Genomic DNA, 17,339 nt, shown 5'->3' with positions numbered 1-17,339 from the left:
CTAGAAATTTTTGTCGAATACGTAAAAGAGTCTTTGTTAGAGTGCAAAAAAGAGAAATGGATTTAATAGATGCAACAAAGAATTTCACCATGTTCAGTTATGATTCATTTTATTTGCAAGTGATAGTAATGAAAATATGCTTTAAGAGAAATTGTTTAGATTTTTTATTCTTATGAGGCTGAACAAAAAGATCATTCTATCGTCTTTTAATAAAATACGTTAGACAAAGAGAAAAACAGAGAGTTCATGAAAAGTGATACTGCAAATATCATAGAAGCATAAGGATTTGGAGTGTCCGTCGTATACAGTGTTGTTTAAAATTTTTTTTTTTTGTAAAGTTTAGCAGGTTTTTGCTTCTTCAATATCAAATGCCTTTTAGGTTTGAGACGTTTAGAAGATTCATTGTCGCTCACTTGAGTCAACCATTTGTCAATGTCAAGATTTTTGGCGAGTGTGTTAGTGATCGTCTGAGCAAAATTGTAAGTTAAACACACTCTTGCATGCTTATAAAAGAAACAAAATGGTACTTGAATGCGAGTGAAGAATGCCGAGAAAATTTTGATTGTGAAAAAGGCTTCCCATAATTGTTCTACGGCTGCTTGTACGAAGGGAGAAAACCATGTTGGAGGTGAAGATTCAACATGAAGTAATGCAGAATTTCGTGATCTTAATGTACCTACAGAAGTAGCGCCATTTTGGGATTCAGTACTAATGTTGAATCTGAAGCACGCATAAAATTTGAATGATATTTTGAAAAATAAGTACAATATGAATGGAGTACTGTTGTATTAAATTTGTTTTAAGACAAAAAAGTGTATCAACGACTCCCATAATAACCGCAAGATGAATAGAGAAGATAAATGTGTTAACGAATTGACAGGTTTGGCAAAATAATGAGAATTTCTGGAGACATTGTAGAAAGTAATCAATAAGATTCTCTTCAAGATAATTATATTTGAAAAAATATGAAACAAAAGGGTGACAATTTTCCTTAAAACTTTTATGAGTATTTATGAAAAGAAAATAATTCGAATGTTCCGTGCTGTCTGTGGAGCAACCTTCACAAAGAAAGTTACTTTTCTTGTCTTGTTTTGTGTCACATATGTTTAGGGTTGAGTGGAACGAAAAATTAACAAAAGTAGTAACCTACACAAGGTTTAGGTTTGGATTTAAATTCATACTTGTCTCACTCGTACGTCATTATAGAGATTCAACGTTAAATTATTGAGAACGTGCGTAATTTGACTGGAGTCATCATAGGGAAACAACACCAGAAGAGTAGCAATCCATTGCAAAAAAAAGACATGAATTAGTAGATGAATACTAGTGGAATTTGAAAGTGAGAAATTGAGAGATAGATTTTTCAGAACTAAACTGCTGGCGCATTCGCATTTCATATAAGTCATGGCATTCAATAGCGTGCTTGAAACAAAACAAACGAACGGTTCCACTCCCACATGAAGCGACGTCACCAAAGCATCCATGGTTCGTAAACAGTAAGATTTCTAGTAGTGAAGATAAAAAAGTAATTAGTATTTAAGTACAAAATCCTCATTTACCTGGTCTGAAAAATCATGTAAACGTTCTTTATAAAAGTTGAAAAGCTCCGTGAATGGAAATGAGTGGTTCGCTGTTATGTCAAACAAACCACAAATGGCACACACATTTTGGAGCTTATCTTGACGACAATGAAAAGCCGATAGAATCATGGTAAGAAAAGAGTGATTCAAAATATTGGGCATTCGTGTAAATAAAAAAGACTCCATAAAGTTCAACTTTGTAGCTTCCTAAATAAAGAGACTGCAACATTTGTACAAACTTGACTAATTACCTTAAGATAATGTAGAGCTTTGAAACGCAAATAACTATCCATATGAAAAATAAGACTAAAAAAAATTTCCGTTACTAAAGAAGGGTTAACAAGTCCTTTGTCATGCAGTTTAAAAATAGCTTCTAATGAAGCCAATTGACTGTTTTTAAACTCTGTATAATTTTCTTTTTTCAAAATAACAATAGAAAATGTTACAGATTGGATCTACTCGAAGAAAAGAATTATTTCTTATGAGAATTTATACGACTCAAAGCCCACATTAAATGTTCGAATTTCTTTTTCATCTTTTGGTTTAATGTAATAACCGCGGCTTATAAAATGAAGATGTATCCAATACACCACTAACGGTTGAGAAGAAAGGCATTGTTCACTTAGTTTGTCCATAAGGCTTATGATGTTACAAATAGCTGTAAGCTGGAGTTTAAGGTTATTAAAGTCATACAGATTAGATGTCATAAGGGTGACAAATCTAAAAAATAAAAATAGAAAATGTGAATGTATTGTAATATTAACGGATAATCTTTTATTATAATGTCCTATTTAACAAGGCAGTAACGTATTTTTACTTTGAACTGCACAAATATTGGTGATGGCGTGTCAAAAACATCTCAAGACTTTGCAGCAAAAGACATTGTAAAATTGTGCTCTCCTCATTTGTGAAATGCAATTTGATTAAAGAAAATGGACAGGTTTGGCCTAGATTGCATAATATATCAAAAAAGAATTGACTTGAATTATCACAAAATCGAATTAAAAATAATGTTAAAGATTCAAAGAAGGGAAACCAAATATTATCGGAAAAGAAACATTGTGTTAATTCAAAATTTGTTAAAATACTGTTTGTTGTAGAAGAAACAATTCGGCTTAAGACAAATAATGATTCGGCTCGAGTATCAGGATTTTGATTTAGTAGGTTTCGAAAAATAAATAAAGGATTCTCCTTTAACGTATAGTTTGAATATGTATCGTCAACGCAAGTGGTGTGAGTTTCATTTGAAAGAGTGTTTTTTGTGCAAGATATAGACGATGAAATACGTAATAATTGGGTAGTAACGTTCTCTTCGTTTCTATCATCGAGACGTGTACGATAAGGTGAAGTGTTATTATCGGAATTTTGGGGTGAAGTTGTTTTTAACGTTTGACACATAGCACGCATATTTTGAGTAATATCGTTTTCGAAATCAACAATAGAGGATAAAACACCTAGAATCCAAACACGTCTTTTATAGCCTTCAAAAACAAAAAAAAATTGTTTTTTCAATAATTCATCGTTATTAGGATCCACTATCACATTAACTGAGTTCATTCCAGTGTGACGTCTTGTAAGACAAGTTATTCCATAACGCAAAAGATTAAAAAAATTCACTCCACTATACAGTTTTGGATGTTTGTTTATAAAAGAAAAGGGAATCAATAGGGTGAGGCTGTCAGAAATAAGAGGTTCAATAATATGGCTGTAATTTTTTGTTAAACATCCCACAGATAGACAAAGACACTGCAAGGCAATAGTTAATAAAAAACGGCTTCCTGAAGTTACCTTTAAAAATGAAAGTAAGGAAAAAGTTTTTTAAAACCATCCACCATACCAAATGATCTAATAGTAGATCTTGAAGAGTGCAAAAATGTTTCATTGTTTCAGAAGATAATTCAGAAGAATTTTTAGGTGTGCTCCATTGAGAGAAGTTTTGGATACGAGAATGATTTAAAAGCATATCCGTGACAATATGACAAAGCTAATGTACCAAAAGTTAAATAAAATTAGTACACTTTAAGCGAATGTATGAAAAAGTATTTACCTCGCGTACTATTATAGTATCTTGTTTTGTTTCAAGTTTTCTATGAAAATGACATAAAAGATGCTTAATATAATTGATATCGGAAAATCCTGTTTGAAATAGTAAACGGATCCCTTTTAAGTACATAACGACAGTTACTTGTGACTTGGTAGTATTTTGTAATCTATTTTGTTGAACGAACATTTCAAGACTTTTAAAAAAAAGTGTTTTAAACAAAAGATATAAATTGTTTAAAGAGTAACGTTGAGTTGCAAGACCATACAATAGAATTTGAGTTAATATTGGTAAGCGATTTTCAATGGAGCGCCCTATCAAAACGATTTGACTTTTTCTTTTAAACGAATTTTTCTTTTTTTCTGGTAGAAAGTTTTCTTTTTTGTCTAAGGCAAAATAATTTTTTTTTAAAAAAAAAAAATATAACCCAACCTTTTTCATCACTCTCGGAATGTAAAACTTGATCATTCAGTTTTTCTTTTAAAAGTAACCATAATGCTTCCAACGATTCTGTTGAATGAGAAGGCAATGTACTTGTGGTTTTTTCACTGGTGAACTCGCGGCATAAGTAAAAAACTTTAATAAACGCATCCATGTCTTCTGTAGTAAAGCACGAAGAAGGTAAATTTTTTTCCTCCTGTAAAATTATTGAAAGTGGCTTTGCAAAAAAGAATTTGTTAAAAATTTTTGCTGCAGTATAACGAAAAACATGGCTTTCTTCTGGTCGATTCAGTCTACAGCAAAACGTACATTAATATTACATCAATTTAAAGTCATGTGTATTTGGACATCCTTCTACTTTAAGGCTAAAACACACCTAACAACTATTCTGGATAGAAGAGAAGGCAAAAACCAAATGCATCGAGGGAGTTTGTCAACGACATGTTCAAGAACACTACATGCCTCTGAGCGTATCAATAAAGAATCATGTTCTAAGCAACCAATGACTATTGGCAAAAAAAGACGAAAAAGTATTTCTAATAAACGAATGTATACAAATAAATCGTCACATTGTATTGCATTTTTACGAAGCATGGGTGAAGAAATGCCTGTCAATTTAATTTGAAATGTTGAAATAAGCAATGGAAATAACGCACTTGTAAAAGAAGACTCTAATATTTTTTTATGATGGGTGGTGCTAGAATCTTGCTCCATTAAAGCGGTGAAAAACGTTTCACAATCATTTTGACAAAGAAACGAAGGAATCGTTAATGCCTGATCCATGATATGTGGAACCCTTTGCATGGATTGAAACTGTATTATAACTTTTTGAAAAAAACAAGTATTTGGAAATAACAAAGATAAACGTCTCCATAATTTTCTAAAAAAAACAAGCATATAAAAACATTCAGAACAAGTATTTTGAAATGCTTTCAGCATAATGTTAACGACTTGAAGACCATAGTCCGAATCGAGAAACAACCAAATGTTTTCCAAACAGCAATTTCCTAACACCTGAAGCGTTGAGTCATTGAATGATTTTAAGGCATTTGTTTGAAGATAAAGAAGGTTTCGTATGAGTATCGTTTTCGTTGTATTTGCGATTGGTGTTATACACTTTTTAAACAATAGACCCAGATGAAGCTCTTCGGTACTTTGTGGCAATGATGGAGTCAAATATCCCGTGTTGTCAAAACAGGAGAGGTTTTGAGCAATATGCGTGGGTGTATCTGATGTCAAGAAATACTCTGCCATAAGAATTGTAAAAAAATTTCTTGTCAAATCAGAAAAAAAGTCATTGTTTTGAACTGTTTCTGCTTCAACTCTTGTGACAGAAATCTTGTCATTCTTTGCAATGTTCATATCTTTAGATAAAGTTTCTTTAAATAAAATATCTTCCGTTTTTAAATCATTTCGGAAATAGTCTTCTAGCCATATGAACATTAAAATTATTATGGTTTCTCGTAGTCTCGCGTAGGCAGTCAAATGAAAGGAAGGAATGGGAGAAGAATATGGGTGTGAGTGTTTGAGATTGTTTCGTGACAACTTAACAGATTGGCTTTCGTATGTTGCGGATTGCAGTGAGACATACGAGTAAAAATGATATAAGAAGGCTAGACAGTAACTTGGATACAAAGGTAATGATCGTATATTTGAAAGGGAGAATTTCAGGGAATCATCCTGCAAACTTTTATCTCCAAAAAAATCTTTAGAGATTCCTGTTAATTTTTCAAAAAAAGTACACAAGTGAGACTGTTGCTCAGTGTGATGGATTTTAGGTAGAGTTGTTTGAAATACAAACTCAGCGCATGTTGTCTTGGAATAGCAAGCATTGCATAAGCTGAAAAGAAAAGAAAACTGTTTATATGAATTGAAATATCAAGTTTACTTTTGAGCTTTTTCAGATGGTTCCTCTTGTTCAGTATTTAAAGAATGACGCGACTCACATATAGAAGAACACACGTTACAGTAAGTGTGAATGTTACTTGAGCTCTTTACAAACAAAAGAGAATCAGTTTCAATTTTGATTAAAGGACGATGTTCAGTGGAACTCTTCAATGTTGACTCACAAAAATGTAGTAAACGCTGAGTCATCTAATGAAAAGAGTATGAGCAAAAATTGAGTAAAATGGATTGTAAACTAAAATCTTACATAACCTAAAATTTTAAGGGCAATTGTTGTAACAGACAAAACTTGTGAATTCATTTTCAAATAATGTGAGGAAACAAGAGATCGTTTGTTTCTGGATTCAGTACTATTAATATTATAGATCGCAAATTGATACAGAACGTGAGAAAATTGTTGTATATACAGTGTGGCTGTTGGGTAAAAAAACGTTTCTAAAGCCTACTTTATTTGTGCATATAAAGGAGCAAGTACAGATATGTCTACTTACAAAAAAAATCGACTTTATTATGACCAACAATTGATGACGGCTGCGATAAACTGAATTTGGTATATTAAGAGGTTTTGTTTCTATTGAAGAATAAATCGAACATGAAAAAGTCTTGTTTATTATCTGTAAGACCAAGCGATCAACACAAGCCTTGATATCTTGATAACGCTGTTTTAATATTCTTGTTGCTTCGGTCTCGTTGCAAAGGAGAAAAGAAATGTTTTTCTTATCATCACTCATATTTTTTTGATATGAATACATTGGTAACCTATTAAAGATGATTTGTGTTCTCGTCATTTTTTATCATTTTATTTGTCTAACTTGAGTAATAAAGTGACTATAGGAGAGGGATTGTTTTTTTTAAATGTTGCATATTGCTGACCGGAAACACACTGCGGGATGGAATCAATCAACGATGTTTCAATAAAGCAAGTAAGTGAACGTGAATGGGCATAGATCTAAAAATATTAAAAAAAAAAAAGCTTAGAAAATATTTGCCTAAAATGGAGCATACAAAGAGAATAGAATCGATAACACATGTGTTAAAAGCCTGCAACAACTCATCGGAGCAACTATCCAAGTTGTCATTTTTCAGTGAACGAATACAAGGATGTTGTAGACTTTTGACAAAAAGAGATACGATTCCGTGAAGCACTGATTGGGGAAAAGTATGCGTGGACACTAAAAGACTTAAGCTCTAAAATTTGTTAAATAACGTTTACAGTGCAGTCAAAATTTGCTTACAGAGTTTAAACGAATTGTAGAATTTAAAATTTGATTGTTACATTCGGAAAAAAATTCAAGGCTAAGTTGATTGGCATTAAAATAAAAAAGTAAAAAAGTGTGCTATTTCATACTGGTTCTGATGTCCAAATAATTGTATTCGATTTTCTTTTTCAGACGTTGACTTCTTATGAATCCGACGTGAATAATATTCCCAAAACTCCAGGCATTCTAATCGCAAAAAATTTGTTACAAACAAAATAAAATTATTCCGTTTTGAATAATGATATAAAAGGGTGGAGGATGGTAACGCAGCAAGAAGTAGTACAACATCTAGGCATCCTAGAAGGTCAATGTTTTGACGTAATCTTTTTTGATGATCCTCTAATGTGACTGATGAAATACGTTATGTATGAGACGTTTTGACTGAGGGGTCTACCGAGAATATTTTTTTGTTGAGAACATTTTTTGAGACAATATGACCCATCTACGTTTGAGAAAAAAGAAGAAAAGCTTTCAACAAGCAATAATCCAGTGGTCAGCATCTAAAGAATCAATGTGATTAAAAGCAAATCGAAATTATTTCATTTTGACCCACCTGCTCATCTAATAATTTCACTACTGTCGTATGGGAACCAGAACTGTATTGCAAAGAACGGATATAAGAGGAAAGCCTATTAAAAAAAAAAAGAGCGTAACGCAAGGAAACGGAAAATGTCACTGGTAGGAAATGCTGTTGAATGTCAAAAGTGTTACTTGGAAGATTCAAAATACGGAATACATTCCTCTCTGTGCTCGGGTAATACATTTTAAAAAAATATTTATGACAATGAAAGGAACTATTACCTGTTTTGGCAGTCTTGAGCCACAGAGATCCATACGCTTAGTGCTCGAAGTACGGAGAGCTCAAACGAGGGGATCTCTTGGATAGGGAGTGGTAGGTTCAGATGGATATCTGTATTATGACGTGTTTTATCTTCGTCTTCGTCAGAAAGAAGAACTAAGTAACAATCAAAACCCTTGTTGAAATAAAAAGGTTAGTTGTTCTTTACTTATTGTAGGATCAAAGCTTTCCTCAAGCACTGACGAATTGGAAATCGTTGAGGAAATTGGATAAGGAGTTAACGTCACATCCGTTTTGTATCTTTTCTGTAAACTAGAAATGTTTTTGTTTTGTTTAATTTTTGAGTTGGCTAGAACTTTTGTGTCAAGCGTTCTAGAATTCATAATAATACGACGGTAACAAAAAGAAAATCAAGTGCGATCATTTGATTGTTATCATATTACTCCCAACCAAGTTCAAAATTTCAGTTTTCATTCCTTTTCAATAAAAATGCAACTCATTATTATGAACAGATTACTAGAAAAAGTGAACTCATCGTGTTGTGGATACAAAATGAGTTGTCGCGAGTTCGTGTACCTCCTTTTCAAGTCTGTGGACCCAGATCTTACCACTTTAATAGTTTATGATAAAAAAAATTGGTGACAACAACTAAGAGTTCATCGAAAACCTTGTACTTCTTAACTAGAACCTAAAGTGATATCAATCAGATGAGTAATTCAAATACGAATTCTCAAGTCTTCAATCCAAAAGATTGCGAAGATCAAGAAATCAAAGAAAAAAAATTATATATTCCGGATTATTTAGCACAAGCATTATGCGAACAAACTAGTCAGCCGTCGAAAAAAAAAAAAAGTGCATTTTTTGGCGGTGATTCGTCTAATTGTCATGTTGAAACATTACGCACTTTATGTGTGCAAAATTTGCCTGAATGGACAACAGAATATGATCTTAAAACTTTATTGAGTCGTTCCTCTTCAGTTGCTCTTGAATTTAGTTTAAAAACTGGTGCAACTCCTGATACAAATCGTTTCATAAAGCATATTGATATAGTTAGAAATAATGATACAGGAAATTGTGTTGGTTACGCGTATGTGGAATTTTTTGACCACACAAGCGCATCCGAGCTACTAAAAACTCTATCGGAAACGAACGTCTACTTCCCTGGTTCGAATAAGTAAATTTCCTTCATTGAACTGTGAAAAAAAAATATTTTTTAGATTGTTGGCAGCTGGCTGGAGTAAAAACAATTTTAAACCTTTAAGCTTACTCGATAGTTACGATTATTATATTGGAAATTTACGTTCTGGTCAGTGACAAACAAGTGAATTTTTTTTTTTCAAAACATGTGCTGCTTTATTCTATCCTTAGGAGTAACAGAAAAATGTGTTTTCAATGCACTTAAATCAATTCATTCAGGAATAGCCTCTGTTCGCTTACTCCCTCAAGAAATCTTAGGTTGTGCACCTACTTATGTATCAAATACAAAACTGAGCGCTTGTCAAGACAAAACAAATGAAAAAAATTTATGCGTATTTAATGCGTTTTATCATCTAGAAGGTTCAGGAAAAGAAAAAAACAAACAGTTTCTTAGTCAAAACGTCAATAAATGTGAGGAGAGTGGCGACACGCCATGCTCAAAAGATCAAAGATGGAGTTGTGGTTTTGTACGTCTACAAGAAAAATTTGTTCCAGAAAGCAAAACGATACTTGATTGCCTTCAAAAAGGACTTAAAATGGAGGTAAGATAACATTTTGGTTTTCTTTCACAGAATATCACTTTAAGTTCGTAGGCAGCCAATATTTTATGTCGTAACGTTATGCTGTCAGTGCAGTCCAGTTGTATGAAGGAATGTAAATATGTTCGTGTAAGTTTTTTGCGTATTTTGAAAGAGTCCAACTAGTACACATCCCATTTTCTTATTAAAAGACAGGTATTTTGCTTATTTCTCTTTCCAGTAAGTTTGGTGATGATACAACCAATGCCAATCGCGGAAGCGCGTCAAGTTTAAAAACCGATTTACATTCTCGCAGTGGCGGAGACTCAAAGCGTGCAAAACTTATTACTCATATACCTTCGATTGAATATCAAAAATTTTTGTTTGTTAGTAATTTGTGCGAAGATGAAAACGAGGTATAAACGTTCATGTGAAATAACATGTAGCTTAATTATTCAATAGGAAACGTTAGGGTCCCTTTTTTCACCTTTTGGTCATATTGTATCTCTTCGTATAATAAATTTAAAGGTTTGTTTTCAAACATTTATATAACGTGTTTATTTTTTAATGCCATCATTGCTTTTGAACATTCGTAGCGCGTCGCGTTTGTTGAACTAAGTGACCATCGATGTGCTCAAGCGGCATTATGTCATTTATCGGGATGTTGGTACCGAGGACTAGTAAGCATGAATGCTTTTGTTTGTGTCTTATAGAATGGTGTAGAAATTATATGTGACTTGGGGACGTAATGGTGGATTAGCCTTGAAATCTATAACGAAACCTTCTGTTGAGTCAAACACCGCTAAACAAAGTAGTTTTGTTTTACAAGAGAAAGTAAGAGTATTGTATGAAAAATGACATGAAAAAAAAAAATTATAGAGCTATGGAGCTAGTCTACTACAAGCTATGCAACCTCAGTACCAAGCTCCAGAGATCTCAGTAATAGAAAATGATGAATTAGGTAACGAATAAGTATACACATGAAAAAAAATCACCACTAAATTTTTGTTTTCTATAGATGACATTAATAAACGGAAATTATATTTAGCTAGTTTATACGCTGCCTTGCCACAATAAGACTATTAAGGATATTTCGGAAAAATGGTAGAGTCAATTTTTTGTGATATTATTGCGGAAAGAAAAGGTTGTTTTTCCTTAAGAATGAAGTTTGGTATACACGAGCTCTCTTATAATTTAAAAAACGAAATCGCACCGCGCATACATAGCCCAAGGAAATTTTTTTCTTAATGTCTGATCATTAAAAAAAAAAAATTAGTGATTTTAATGGCTGGTCTTTGCAGTACTGTATTAAAAATTTTTTCCACAGGTAACTCCCATTTTTTACAAAAAGATACCGAAATTCTATAAAACGAAAATTTAAAATAAAAAATTCGATGCATTATTTGATAAAAATAAATAACACATGAACCAAACAATAATACCGAGGATCCATATAATGCTGCTTGGAGGTACTACTAGCGACAGTTTTATTAGCATCCTGCACAAAATTAGTATCGTTAAATAAAACTGTTGATTCAAATGACCTTCATATTTATTCGCAAAAGTTGAGATTTTTTTTTATTCCTACAGCATTAAAAAAAAATTGAGAAGAATTCATTCTAGATGCAAGCAACATGAATGCTTTACGTTAATTGAGCAATTTTTCTTTGAACAGCATCTTTTTTAAGTCCGGCTTTAACAACAGAAGTGAAATTTTCTTCTTGATTTTCCTTTTTAAAAAAAAAAAAAAAAAAAAAAATTCGCACAATGAATTCTTTTATTTTTGCTTACCGATTTATGATGATAACGAAAAACTTCATTTTTTTCATGTGGTTTTTGTAACCATTCGTTGTAACACTAACAATCATGGAGTTTAAGGGAAAAAATGATTTTTTTTTTTAAGGCAAGCAATTGACTACCTGTAATTCGTTCATAGCTTCGGTTGTTTTAGCAAGTTGTTCTTTTAATTTATCCATGGATACTTCATGTTGTTTGGGTATACTTCTTTGATGGTTGCATAAAATAGCAACCGTCCTGTTAAACTTTTAATTAAAGACTATAGTCAGACGTTGAAAACAAAAACACCTGTTAGCACAGTCATAGAATTGCTTAATACTATCCGGACTACTTATATCCACTACGGAGGCGTCCAGCTTATCAAGTTCTACACATAAAAAATGAAGAAATCATAACAAACGTTAGTGTAAATGATATGAAACCATTTTGCAGTGTTATTGAAGCATTATACGTGCGAAACACTTTGGCTGAAAGAGAAGGCATTAAATCACGTAAATAACGATTTAAAACTCCCGTCTGTTCATAGATTAAAGAAAATAATGTAGATTTTACCATGTCACTTTATACCGAAATGCGATCGAAAATGTCCGCACTAGCGCTTTTCTTATCACAAAATAAACTAAGATTACGAAAAGCTAGTGAATCCACCTATAAAGTCACATTCCTTGAATTACAAAAAAAAAACGAAAATCTTTTTTTAAAGTTTACTTTGACTGTATTCAAATACCGTATGGAATCCTTACCAAGAAAATCTAATGTAATAGTTGATGCTTTTTTCTATACAAAACAAAATAATCGAATGCACGGTTAAAAAGAAAGCAAAAAAAATATTACATTAAAGGTTATATGTTCTTTTCGTAAAGAACAACATCCAACAGTATCAGCTTCTTCATCACTATCTTTCTCATTTCCGACTCTTAAAGCTAAAATATCTAACATATACGTTGCTGTTCCTAATTGTTTATCAACTATGTTGTCAGCTTAACACAAAAAATTATATTTATGACATTGGCACATTCTACAACAAAAGAGTACAAATACCTTGCATTTTAGCTCGATAATCTTTACGTATAATATTGATGCGTGTCTACGATAAACATTACAACCGTAGTAAATTTTACAAAATATAAGGCGTATAAAATTCATTTTTACCCCTAATCGTCGAGCTTTTTCATATTTCAAGTAATCTTTTAGACCTAAAACCGTTCAGTAATGCATTATTTATTTTAAAAAAAAGTAACATTTTTAATGAAAAGCTTGTTAACCGATTCCAATCTATGCGTTTAACAAGAAAAACATTGTACCTTTCACAGAAGAACCAGCTCCTAAGAATGTATATTTGCATTGACTATTGACAGAATCACGATAATAACATAGCCAGCTAACTGTTGGATCAAAATAAACATCCTTCCATGCGTGACCTTGCATATCGGGATGCAGCCGTGGAACCGGCGCATCTTCATGACAATTTAATACAACATCTTCAGGAAAAATTCGTCGCTACGATAAAAAAAAATTGTAAAGAAAACATCCTAGTTTTTTCTATTGCACTTGTTTTTTAAGTGATCGAAAACAGTAGTTTCATACTTTTAAAAGTCCCATTTTTGGGTGTTCACCGCGTCCACGAAATAAACCTGGAGGTTCGGTTTTATAGGTTCCATTTTTCTCACGTAACCAATCAAATAAAGCATAAGAAAAAGGACCTTCTTCTTGTTCTCTTTCCCGCTTAGCTTTTTCACGCTCTTCTTTTGTCATAGCTTTTCTTTTTTCTTGTGCCGCTCGAGTCAATTCATCTAAGTGCTAAACATAATGATTTAAAACATTTTTCACTACACAGAATGACGACAGTCGATTGATACCGTTTTAATGTTGGAAAAATCGACTTGGTGAAACTCAGCACCTTCTTTTTTCAATATATGATCACTCGGCAATTTGCACAACAAAGCTGACCAAAAGTTTTTGATAAACTTTTCTTTAGTCCCATACGCAGACGTTGAAGCAGAGCACCAAAAGTTGGATACTTCTTCTGCTGCAGGAGGAAGAACAATTTCTTTGTTTTTATAATTAATAGGTATATTATGTGGTTTATAACTTGTAGTAAACATTAAACCATGATGTTCTAAATAAGACCACTAAAGAGGTTCCATAGAGCACAAATACAACGATAACATTTTTAACTGTCATTATAAAATTGTGTCAAACATCACCTGTTGTCCATTTTTATTCAATTCTTTTTCCCACCAGCAATTTATAGGTTCGAATAAATCAACAGTAGGAGAAAACTTGAGCATCTAAATAAGATTAATAAAAATACCATTCGTCTTTTTAATACGCAATGTTTACTTGACCTACTTTACTTGAAGCTGGTAACGACGGTTTTGATGGTTCTTTTCTTTTACGTTGATTTAAGTTAACTATTTCCGTTTTCGGTTTCTCTTTTTCTAATTTCTCTTCCTTCATGAGTAATGAAGTTTAACTTTTTTTGTTTAATGCTATTAGACTTTAAAAAAATAGAATCAATTGAATTTACGTATTAACAATAAGGAAGTCTGAGATTTTTGAGCACTTCATCAACAACTAACGCTCAATAAAGTACACGCAACATAACAAAAATCACAATTTAAATTATTATTGCTTGCGCGCTGTACACCACACGCAAATAACCTTGTGAAAAAAGTGTTTCTTTTTAACAAAACTCTTCAACTAATCCAAAAAATATTTCTTGACTTTCTTTTTAAAAGAGTTGTCACAACTTTACAGTATGTAATAAAGGTCAATGTACCGTATTTTTGTGTAAACAATAGCCTAATGATCTGTTTTAAATGAGATTGTCCTTTTAATTGATCGTCAAAATTATTGCACACTCTCAAAAAAACTAGGGTCTCCTACTTCTTTAGATTTGCTTTACTTTCTCCCACGCAAAATATGTCATTTATCATGCAGACAAGTTTTTTTTTATTAGAATTTTGTAATAAATTTTTTTATTAGTTTCTTTTACAATTAAATTAAAAAAAAGTTTTTTAAAAGGCATGCATAATCTATAGTTCCACATACTGTGTCGTGTTCTCACTTTTTAACTTTCATATCCGAAGTCAAAATTGTTTTTATACAGAACTTTTTAGAAAATCTATTTCAAGCAATAACATACATACTTTTTAGAAGAACTTTTCAATCCAGTTACTTTTTTTTTAAAGCTAAAGCATTTTATTGATTGCTTCTTCCTGCTTGTTTTTTTCCGTTAATTCTTTTTTTTATTAGTAAAGCGCTCTACGTCAAAATGGTATTAACTGTTTCACGGATAATCGTCGACTGCTTGAGATTTTTTATAGTTTCTAAGTAAATGTAACAAATTACCGCCGTGTTATAATTGTTGTCAAATTCTTGAAAATGATCACGTATGTATTTCAAGAAAATGTTAGCAAATGTAACTTGCTAGCGTTTTTTCTCATACTATTTTAAATTGTTTTCGTTGTTTTGGATATAAATAGAAATGAATCAAGTAACAAATTTTCGGCGATTTCTCGCGTCAATTCCCGTAAGTCTATTTTAAAAACAAGGTTTTTTGAGATTAGAAATATTGAATTTTCTTGAAATTTTATGATAGCGGTTTACTTTCTGTGCTGAAAAAGAATCTATGCTACTGCTTTATATTAGGGGGCTACACACACGATGAGTATGCTGAAGTTCTTTGGACTGTGTATAACGAATTTCTTAAAGAAGACCCACAAGTAAAACAAAGCGCATTGAATGCATATAAGGAATCTCTAGCCTATGAAAATGATGATCATAAGCTTTTACGTAAATTACCTACAACGTTTGAAGGCACTGTAAATAGGAGAGCCCCACTTAATCCTTTGGCATCCCCTCGTATGGGGAAATTTCGAAAAAAAGGAGCACAGAAACAGAAGAAAGTGTTTGACCCCGCATTAAAAAATAATCCTTTAAGAGGGCGTTTAGTTATGCTATTAACATCGTCGGCTGTTTTATTGTTTGTCTTTTTACAATCTCTATGTTTAAACAAAACGGAAAATGCTACATTTCATGATAGTAGCGAGGCCAATGGGCTTATTGGAGCTTCTGCAGAAGTTCTGTTAAAATTAGGAGGTTTAAACGTTAATCACATTCGAAATAAAGGCGAAACGTTCCGTATTTTTTGGTCCATGTGGATGCATGCTGGGTGGATACACTTACTTTTAAATGTCTTATCTCAACTCCAATATTTGTTTATGTTTGAACCTGATTGGGGAATGCTACGCGTTATGATTATATATTTTGTTTCCGGTGTGACAGGTTAGTGCCATTCATCGTTAAAGAATTTTGAAAGAGTTTATAAGAGAAAAGAATTATGTCTAAACTGTTTTCAACGATCATGTCAATCATCGTAGGAAATTTAATGTCCGCTATATGTAACCCATGCACTACGACAGTAGGCTCATCAGGGGCACTTTTTGGTCTCATGGGTGCCATGATAACCTATTGCTTAGAATTTTGGTCCAGTATTCCAAGACCTCGTTTTCTTCTAGGATTTTCTCTTGTCGTGGTAATTCTTTCACTCATAACGGGTTTCACATCTAAAACTGATAATTGGGCTCATATGGTAAATTTAAATAGCTGAATTTTAAACTATAATATTGAATTTGATTTTGGTGGTTTAAAATAAACAATTATTTTGCACTAACCGTCTACATTTTTGTTGTGTTGAAGGGAGGACTCTTCGGAGGATTATGTAGTAGTTTAGCAACAATACCTACAGCCAATATTTGTGGTTCCGTTGTAAAATTGAAAAAAAAAAATAACGGCCACAATGACAAGAATAAAGTTCAATCGGAAACTCTTGCATCGTATATAGATCCGCCTAAAAAAGTCTTACGCCGTGGACGAATTCTTCGTTTTTGTCAAACACGATGCTTTCCTAAATATAGTTGTGGGCCGTGGGAATGGATATTAAGATCTGTACCTCTTGTATTATTAGTAAGGAAAAAAAGAAAATTATTTGTTTAATGTTTTTATCAATTTTCATTTTTCCCCACAGATTGGACTATGGTGTTTTTGTTTCTTGCTTATTTATGTTTCATTTGAATATACACCAGTTGGTCAATTAACATTCAAAGGATTTATGAATTGCGAATGTGGGTATATTAAAGGAACAAATGAATGGTACTGCGAAAGTGTCAGTGAGTAACAAACATGCTGACCTTTTGGCGTATCACAAGATACACTATCTTTTCAACCAAGATATTTAGTATAATTTTGAGTGTATCTTCAATATCCGTTTTTTATGTATTTTAATTCATATAATTCACCATTCTCACCTCATAAGCCCTTTTATAAATTTGTTAATGCTTCTATAGCGATTTCCGCCAGATTGATAATTTTCTTTTTCGTAGCTTTGATTGGTCGTCTTAGTATTTCTATATTTACGATAGGAAGGATTTAAAAAAAAAATTTGTTTTTCATAAGAACTCATTTTGTATTATAGGAAAAAAAATATTACTTTATTTGAAGCAATATAGGCAAAAGGTTGCTGTATATGAGTTGATTTGTGAATAAAACAAACAAGGGATTTTTTGAGTACAATTCAGGTGCGAATGGCGAGTGTAAAATTACTCATTTTCAATGTACTTTAAAAGAGTGGTTATAATAAAGAATAACATCATTTTCATCTTTCGCTATTCTTTGCACTCATAATAGAGTACTATTGAGATCTTACTTTTTAAACAAAAATTAAACAACATTAAGAAAAAAAAAACACTTGATTCTTGTATTACAAATTTTTCAAATCAACATATATTTTCAAATTTC

General features: G+C 32.1%; 4 protein-coding genes across 5 annotated transcripts; 2 read left to right on the top strand and 2 right to left on the bottom strand.

Moving 5' to 3' along the window:
• Positions 1-126: 126 nt before the first annotated feature.
• Positions 127-8,674, bottom strand: LOC128883033 (uncharacterized). The gene is made up of 25 exons (XM_054134992.1): positions 8,234-8,674; positions 8,028-8,181; positions 7,938-7,970; positions 7,780-7,855; positions 7,621-7,726; positions 7,316-7,574; positions 7,203-7,263; positions 6,973-7,155; positions 6,780-6,916; positions 6,459-6,726; positions 6,215-6,409; positions 5,951-6,156; positions 4,719-5,902; positions 4,439-4,670; positions 4,054-4,355; positions 3,628-4,007; positions 3,418-3,564; positions 2,398-3,368; positions 2,090-2,300; positions 1,832-2,035; positions 1,560-1,787; positions 1,191-1,505; positions 782-1,146; positions 528-720; positions 127-467 (listed from the first exon to the last, which is right to left on the bottom strand). Exons 1-25 carry the CDS (start codon positions 8,406-8,408, stop codon positions 315-317), a joined length of 6,738 nt encoding a protein of 2,245 aa, XP_053990967.1. The 5' UTR covers positions 8,409-8,674; the 3' UTR covers positions 127-314.
• LOC128883035 (uncharacterized) lies at positions 8,674-11,038 on the top strand. The gene is made up of 11 exons (XM_054134996.1): positions 8,674-9,199; positions 9,243-9,331; positions 9,394-9,764; positions 9,816-9,890; positions 9,953-10,156; positions 10,203-10,268; positions 10,337-10,420; positions 10,464-10,574; positions 10,620-10,701; positions 10,759-10,844; positions 10,901-11,038. Exons 1-10 carry the CDS (start codon positions 8,733-8,735, stop codon positions 10,815-10,817), a joined length of 1,608 nt encoding a protein of 535 aa, XP_053990971.1. The 5' UTR covers positions 8,674-8,732; the 3' UTR covers positions 10,818-10,844; positions 10,901-11,038.
• LOC128883034 (DNA topoisomerase I, mitochondrial-like) lies at positions 10,659-14,510 on the bottom strand. Of its 2 annotated transcripts, none has more exons than XM_054134993.1 (19): positions 13,881-14,510; positions 13,745-13,828; positions 13,397-13,669; positions 13,125-13,337; positions 12,842-13,037; positions 12,690-12,733; positions 12,579-12,624; positions 12,372-12,517; positions 12,246-12,314; positions 12,105-12,185; positions 11,960-12,053; positions 11,826-11,904; positions 11,660-11,774; positions 11,532-11,597; positions 11,388-11,470; positions 11,285-11,324; positions 11,183-11,238; positions 11,045-11,102; positions 10,659-10,991 (listed from the first exon to the last, which is right to left on the bottom strand). In XM_054134993.1, exons 1-19 carry the CDS (start codon positions 13,995-13,997, stop codon positions 10,935-10,937), a joined length of 1,917 nt encoding a protein of 638 aa, XP_053990968.1. In that variant the 5' UTR covers positions 13,998-14,510; the 3' UTR covers positions 10,659-10,934. The 2 variants fall into 2 exon arrangements, with proteins under 2 accessions (XP_053990968.1, XP_053990969.1); XM_054134994.1 differs by having other exon boundaries at positions 13,890-14,510.
• A 125-nt stretch (positions 14,511-14,635) lies between these two features.
• LOC128883036 (rhomboid-like protease 4) lies at positions 14,636-17,288 on the top strand. Its single transcript, XM_054134997.1, has 6 exons — positions 14,636-14,932; positions 15,026-15,072; positions 15,192-15,827; positions 15,923-16,134; positions 16,242-16,508; positions 16,570-17,288. The coding sequence occupies exons 1-6, from the start codon at positions 14,925-14,927 to the stop codon at positions 16,717-16,719; spliced, it is 1,320 nt and encodes a 439-aa protein (XP_053990972.1). The 5' UTR covers positions 14,636-14,924; the 3' UTR covers positions 16,720-17,288.
• Positions 17,289-17,339: the final 51 nt, after the last annotated feature.

The sequence above is a fragment of the Hylaeus volcanicus genome, unplaced genomic scaffold, assembly GCF_026283585.1.
Source record: "Hylaeus volcanicus isolate JK05 unplaced genomic scaffold, UHH_iyHylVolc1.0_haploid 12197, whole genome shotgun sequence".
NCBI lineage: Eukaryota > Metazoa > Arthropoda > Insecta > Hymenoptera > Colletidae > Hylaeus > Hylaeus volcanicus.
Note: the sequence above shows the minus strand (reverse complement) of the source record. Positions and strands in the feature narration are given on the sequence as shown.